Genomic DNA, 7935 nt, shown 5'->3' on the forward strand with positions numbered 1-7935 from the left:
CTTTCACTGTTTATTTAACTACTTTAGATATTTTTTAAATAATGATTCAAATATATTTTATTTAATTTTTATAAAACCTATTCTAAAATATTACTCTACATAACTGTTTTGAAAACATATAAACAAAAAATTGAACCAAACAAACCCATAGCGCACACCCCCTCCCCCCAAAAAAAATCTATTAAAATCTAGCTCTTAAATCAGAAGCCTTTCCACAGGTCTCTAGTCAAGTGAAAGGAGGGGTTTTGGTAAAATTAGTGAAAGAAGGGGTTTTATAATTTACTCCAAATTAAGCAATGTGCCTTTCTCTAACTAGTAAAATCATTTTTTTAAAAACTAAGGCCTTCTTTTTTTTTGGGTAAACTTAGGCATTTTTTATATAACTCCATCTTTTGTTAAAAAAAATTTAGCTAGAAAATATTAAAATAAAAACATTTAAGATAATACCATGCATGAGTCTAATACCCTTATGTTTCAACCTGCATAATATTTTAGAGTTCAACAAAATCTCCATATAATGAAGCATTATAATCATAAGTATTAAATTAAAAACACAATCTATTATTAACATGTTGTAATACTTTATTTTTTAAGCTTTTTTTGGATCTTTTGATAGAAAATTTTCCAAAATATTATTTTATAATACTTCATGGTAAAAATGGGACTAAGCTTTTGTTTTCTTGGCAGCTAAGAAAAGAATGAGACAACGGGAGAATTGAATATAAGAAATTTCTGGAGCAATACATCATTACTCAACTTTTGGCAGGGGGAGAAAACATTTTAAAAATCATTACTCAAGTTATTTTCAATCTTTAACTATTCATTTCCTAAATGACAAAATTACTTTAATTTGCTGTCAGTAGTAGATGCTAGTTTCTAATTCTATTTATAAAGTAGAAATATAATAATTTTGGGATCATATTTGTAAGGCATTTTATTAACTTTATCACATGTTTTTCTTTTATTCTCTTTGTTCTAATTTATAAAATATTTTTAGAGAAAATTCAATGATGCATGGCATAAAATACTGTGACAAAAATAAAGTTCACTAATGATGTTTTTTAGTATTACCTTTTTCATTATATTGTCTCTTTTTGATATTCTTTTATAAATAAAATATTAAATAAAAGGAACTTTTAAAAGTTTACACTTTTATTTTAAAAAAATAAAATTATTAAAATTATAAACATATACCAAAGTTAAGGAAGGAGGGGACAATTGCCCCCATGAAGCTTGCAAAAATTACACTTTTTTTTTTGGTCAAAGTCACACATGCCTCCCTTTAAAATTACAATTGCCCCATAAAAAATAATTTCCCTGCATTCTCTTTAAAATTATCAAATATAAATATTTAAAAATATCGTTTACTCTTATATTTATTATAAAAATAAATTTATGATATAAATAAAATTAAGATATATTTTTAAGCTTCTCATATAATTTATTTATATATTACTTTAATTAAATTTAGAATTATAGTTTTAAAAAAATATTAATATTTTTCGTATAAATATTGTTCTTATTACTAAATTTTTCTGGTTCATTATTGAATTTAATTATTTTTATTAGCATGCATGATTTTATCTAAAATGTCTCATACATTAGAATGGAGGGAGTATTTTTTAATAAATGTTAATGAGATAAATTATGCATATTTAATACAAGTAAAATTAGACTGGAGAAAGTAGCATTGATCATTGATGATTAAAGGGAAATTGCAGACTTCCACACTTAAACTAAATTTTTTTTTTTAAAAAAGCCAAACTTTAGACATTTTTTTTCCGTGGAAAACCTCAAAGCATACCGTTACTCTGCCCGTCTGCCGTGAGCCCAAGAATTTTATCGCCCCCTGGCCCCTGCTCAAGAATTCCTCGGCCACGGCCTATTCCAATTTTGAGCCTTTGGGAAGCATTCCCATATTCGAATATCGAAGCAGCAAATAGGTCAAGCGTATATCAGACACCAATCATTTCTTCAATCCGTATCAACCAACACAAACACCATTTTCATGTCAAAATATTGAGATCCCACCCGGAAGGACGATCTGTGCACACAACAATGCTTCAATTGCTTCTGTTCTACAAGAATCAGATACTCCACTTATCACTCGCTGCAACTCTTGCTTTCTTCCTGACTTTTTTCAAAATCCCTATTCTTTTCCTTTATGGCATACACTCCTATATCCACCCAGATAACTTCACTCAGAACAATGGCTTCAGAGCTGCTATTCGACGACCCGGCACTTCCAGCGCCGCTTCTGGGCCCGAGGGTTATCAATCTTTATCCTCAAAAACCAGTGCTGAGCTCAGGAAGAGGAACAAGTCCAAGGAAAAGATCGACTTCGATGAAAACAAAGCACAGATCTTCAGGCTGAAATTGGACCAGGGTCATCTCCAATCTCGTCTCTTTGCTGATCAGTATGGCATTGCTTTTACCGTCTCCATTACTGCTATTGCTTGTCTGTTGCTTCGCACATTCTTGGGTGTGGCAGAGAATTCTGGGTTTTTAGAAAGTGGGGTTTTTGTTCCTATTCTGTTGACAATTGTAGGTCTGGGTATTTGGTTTTTGTTGCTTATGAAGATTACTTTTGAGAAGTCGGCATCTAGGAGGTCCGAAAAGCAATTGAGTGTAGTTTTTGGGGTTTCAGGATTTTTCATTGGGCTTTTAGGTTTTTCATCGAATGTTTTCCCGGGTTTGGACTTCGATTTTTCTCCAGTTGATGGGCATGGAAGGCTTTGTATTGCTGCCTTAATGGGATTTCTCTCAGCTGTTCTGTTTATTCCGGCTTCAAGAAGTGCACGTTCATTCTGGCTTGGAACTGATCAGCTTCGTTGCAGTTTATCTATGATAACTTGTGGATGGTTCACTCGCACAATTCTATATGCAAGTCACATCTTAATCATATTTGTGACATTGCTATGGATTAGTCCATTAGCTGAACTTTTTGTATACACTGACTGCAGTGAGGGTGAGAGGCCAAATGCAATGAGTAAAGTTGGCAGTGCTGATAAATTGGTAGGATACATGGGGCTCTTCCGCTCTGATTTTAATAACTTAAGGCGATGGTGTTTGTTGGTGTCGAGTTTATTGCAGATCTTGGCATTGCGCCCAAGTCTGCAAATGTATCTCAATGAAGCTTTGTTATCATGGTATCAAAGGCTTCATGCTAGCAAGATTCCTGAGTTGGACTATAGCAGGGCGAAGGTGTTTCTGCATAACCACTATTTGTGTCTTGTAGCGTCACAATTTCTTGCACCTCCAGTGCTGGTACTTCTCTTTCTTGGCTTATCTCAGATTGATGAACATGCCTTTGAGAGTTTCCCTTTGTTACTTAGCATACTGCCTTCCTCTGCTTTCATCAAGGAACTTGCTTTATTCATGGGCTGGTGGGTAACTTGTCTGTGGGCTATCTTCTCATCAGTTATCCTTTTACTACATCGCCATTGTATTCTGTATATTTCTTGAGGCTTTGATTTCTTGAGGGTATTTTCTTTTCATTGTAATTTGAATGCTTATATAAAATTTTGAGAAACGGGTCTTTGTGTTTCTATGGATTTTTTGAACATCCCTTCAAAGTCAAGGAAAATGTTAGCTGGATTTATATTCATGTTATTTCTTGCATGTTTTGATTTGTCAGAATAGTTGATAGATTGCCAAAAAAAGGAAAAAAAAAAAAAAAGGAAAGAAAAGAAATCAATGACTCGTTATGGTGTGTAACAGGGAACTCAAGCTACTGAGGTTAATTTGTGCACCTTTCTTTTGAGTAACCCACAGCATGCTTTCCATTCATCATTCTTTTTTCTACTCTGGATAGAAAAAGTTACTCTCAGACATCCCTTTAGCCATTCTTTTTTCCCTTCCTATCGTATGATTATTGTATCTGTTGATTTTGTTAGGCATATCTGAAAGAAGACCAGAAAGGGTTGCCGGCTGTATAAGCTAGTTTTCTGTAATAACTAATAATACTAAAATTTCCATCTTAACCCCTGTTTTGAGATCTTTAACTGTTACTAATTATTGTTCTGTTTATGCACTATGAGCTCAAAGATTATCTATGTGTTTTGAAAAGTAATTATGAGCGCAAATCAAAACTGTAAGTAACTTAATACTGTTGCTTCATAAAAAGGTATTTCTTAAATCATGGGGAGTGTTAATTTATTGCCTCATCGCTCTTCATTCTCTGCGATGAGAAATTCCTTCCTATCAAGAGTTAACTTTTCAATATACTTTCTATTCTTCATTGTGTTGTATTCTGACTGAACTGTAACTTGGTAGGGCATCCCTACAGTTTTCATTTCCAATGGTAGCTTTGTTAAATCTGCAAACTATGGCAGACATATTAGAGCAAGCCAGAATGGGCTGTCAGCCCCATCTCTTCCTTTCTTTTTCCTTTCCATCCATAGTCCCTGTCTATGAAAATGGAAGAATGTATTAGCTTGATGGTTTAAAATTTTTTCCTCAAAAAAGTTTAAGCTCATATTGTGATGTGATGGTCAAGCTTCGCTCCTGATCTTTTGGCCGTGTCTCCTCCATATGCACACAAAGTAGGAAGGAACAAGATTTGATTTGGAGACAACCTGAACCCTTTTGTGTTTCATGTGCATAGAAGCATAACAATGAACATTTTATAAAAGCTTTGAACTATAGATTATGCACTGCTATCTGATGTATTGGTTAGCAGATAAAAGTTGGTATTACCTTAGAATTATGTTTGAGCCTCTTTTCGTTTTGGTTTTGCAAACTTTGTGTTTACACATGAATTCTGGGCATTTGATAAGTTTATAGGTCTAATTATGCTTTTAAATGGGTTTGGTGCTTTGTTTGAGAAATGCTTCTTAATACTTGAATATCGATACATCCAAATGCACCAAATCCCACTTCAGTGGGACAATGGATGAGGAATACTTAAATCTCCCAAACATCATTCAATTGTACCAATAGTTTGAGCCAAAGCTTGCAGGATCTGTGGTTTGGCTCTATCAAGTTTGTTTTACCTATCCTCTTTTGTTCAAGCTTATGAAATAAAACATTCATTTAATGCCATATCTAGATTTGCATTTTGGTTCAACAACGCCCCTTCATTTTCCCACTGATTTCTCTTCCCTAATTTTTGACTGTTTTCATTATTCTTCAATTAAACATACTTTACTTTTCCAATACGTGGCATCAATAAATTCCATCTTACAGTTCTGCAACGATGGAGTTATTTTAAGATTATGATCATTTGGGGTGCAAAGCTGTTTGCCATACAAAGAAAGAAAAAAGCTTGAAATGATGTTTTAAGAAATGTCTTTTAGGAATATCTTAGTTGCTTTTATATGTATGTTTCACGTAGATTCATTAAACTGATTTGTATTTTGGTGCATTGCATAACCTATTTTCTTTGAACAAGTCTGCCGATTTCTACACAAAGAATAATAGGCGATCCATTTTACAAATATACAAGATATCTCTCAAGCATCTGTAGTGATGTTGATTGTAGTTCAAATATGCTCTTACATGGTACTTGATGTCATCAAACTGACAACATCTTGTCTTCATGTAGGAGAAAGTATTTCTGATGTTCTAAGACCAGTTTAGAGGCTATGTGAGCGCTATTGACATAAATCTGTAACCTCTTTTTGGGATCTAAGTCCAGAAATAACTATAGGACATACTAAGTTCACTTTTTAAGTCAGAATCTGCTAACAGGAAATAGGAGCGAGATAATAGGAAATCTGAAATTCGTCAACTTTCCTCCTCCTATTACATGGCTATTAAAGGAGTTAGTTAGTTAGTTTGTTAGAACTCTAACTAACCAATTCTCTCAACAGCTACCACCAATTTAATTACTTTGTAAGACTCGCCTTATGAACCTGTTGGTGATCAGAGTTGAACCCAAGTGGCTGCTTCATCTGGTAACTCCTTCCATTGAACCAGCAGTTCTGTTGTTGGTCTACTTTTCTGCACAGCTCTTCTTTGTAATATCTTCTCAGGATTCAGCTTCTCTCAATAATGAGGCATTTCTGCTGGTGAGCTGTAGTAGGACAAGGAAAAAATTTTAAGAGATGCATGAAAAGTGTGATGTATTTTTGAATCCCTTGGTAGGTTCAGTTTGCAAGCAACTGGACCCACCCTTGGCAGGATTTTGCAAGACTTGAAGAATCTAGGAGCTAGCTTCTATGAGCTTCTAAAGGCTATGAAAACTGATCCTTCTGGTTGAAACTGTCCATCCGACCTCCATATCTGATTGTTCCTCATTCTGTTGGCTTCCCATGCCCTGTAATAGCAATTTTTTCCTTCATGCTGAGAAAGGGTCATCAATGGTGTCAATTAGTGCATCTTGGGACAGATATGGTATATCCAAGGGTGGTTTTGGACCATGAACCACCTCATGATGGGTTGCATTAAATGATTTAATGATGATAGTTGCTGGATAATGGTGTCAATTAGTGCATTTTGGGACAGATATGGTATATCCCAAGTATTGTTTCTGTTATTGTGCTAGTTGCTGGAAAATACAGCGAAGTTGTCATTGTTGAAGGCTTCGAAATTACTCCCTCAGGTCATATTAATAAGGTAGAGAGAAAATGTTGTTTTTTTGTTAATCTTATTTATAAGTCACATCATTAAATTTTTATTACATACAAGTTTTCCTTTTTACTCCTTGTTACATATTAGTGAGAGAAATTAATAGGGGCAGAATTAGAAATTTATTAAATTTTTAGACAGCCAAAGAATTTTAAAGGTTTTTTTGTTATGATAAAACATGTTGAAAGTGACTTATAAATAAAATTGAAAAGAGTAATCATCATCCAGCTGCCATGAAAATGTTTGATTTGCTCTCAGAAATCTGTTGAGACGAAGGAGACAGTTGTTGGCAATAACTATGGTGCCAGTTACACTGTTATCAGTTATACTGCCTTTCTATTGAACTCGAAAGTCTTTTTAACTTGTGATGCAAAAAAAGAAAAAAGAAAAATTTCAGACTCTGCTGTATGTTACTGAAAATTAAGTATCTTCCTTCTAGGATTAGGACTTTAGGTGTCATTGGTCACTAGCATATCATGTCCTCTATATGTTTTGAAGAGATATTGAGTTTTATTCTAGATTTTGGTCTTCTAAATACTTTCTCTGATGTTTAATATGGGGCAATGTTATTCAACTTCATGCTTATTAAGAAAGTTACATTCAAAATTGTAAAAACAATATACTCTCTCTTTTAAAAAGTATAAGGTATTTTTAATTGAATTTCATCTCTTAATAAAGTAATTATTTATTTTTAAATTAAATTTATTTTTTTATATTTATCCTTATTTAATAGGATGTTTTACCTTAAAATAAATATAAAATGATTTATTTAATAGGGATATTTTTGAAAAAAGAGTAATGATTACACATTAAAAAATAAAAAATGTTTAGCATCTAACTTTGAAAAATTGCTTTACATTTTTTAACAGAGAGAGTATAACTTTTTAATTTTTCCCTTCTTTAAAATTAATAATCTCATTAAATTGTTGTCCTGAAATCAATGTTATAATCTTATTAAATTGTTGTCCTAGAATTGATGTTTTTAGAATCAGATTGGACATTAAACCGAAGAGGCTAGTGGTTTATGATTTGCATGGTCCAATTGAATTTGACCAATAATTGAACTGGTAATGTAATAATTAAATTAAAAAATTATATATTTATATATTATAAATAAAATATTAAATGATTAAAATATCAAGTCAAATAGTGAACTTCAACTTCAGGATATGCACGCATATATACTTTTGATATGATCATTACAGTTGAGAAAAGTGCATAATATGTTATGGGGGATCTAGTACAACATTTGACCATTCCGCCAAGTTATTCAATTAAATTTGCGAAGGAATCAATGAAATGTGGACCTCATTTTTGTTTTAAAAAAGAGATAATTATATTGAAGTCTCATACAAAAAAATTAAT

General features: G+C 32.7%; 1 protein-coding gene across 1 annotated transcript; it reads left to right on the plus strand.

The window, feature by feature from the left end:
* Positions 1–1829: 1829 nt before the first annotated feature.
* LOC129295630 (uncharacterized) lies at positions 1830–7107 on the plus strand. The gene has a single exon (XM_054934170.1). It carries the CDS (start codon positions 2059–2061, stop codon positions 3463–3465), a length of 1407 nt encoding a protein of 468 aa, XP_054790145.1. The 5' UTR covers positions 1830–2058; the 3' UTR covers positions 3466–7107.
* The last annotated feature ends 828 nt before the right edge of the window (positions 7108–7935 follow it).

Source organism: Prosopis cineraria, unplaced genomic scaffold, assembly GCF_029017545.1.
Source record: "Prosopis cineraria cultivar Desert tree isolate PC_DT_omini unplaced genomic scaffold, ASM2901754v1 PC1, whole genome shotgun sequence".
Lineage (NCBI taxonomy): Eukaryota > Viridiplantae > Streptophyta > Magnoliopsida > Fabales > Fabaceae > Prosopis > Prosopis cineraria.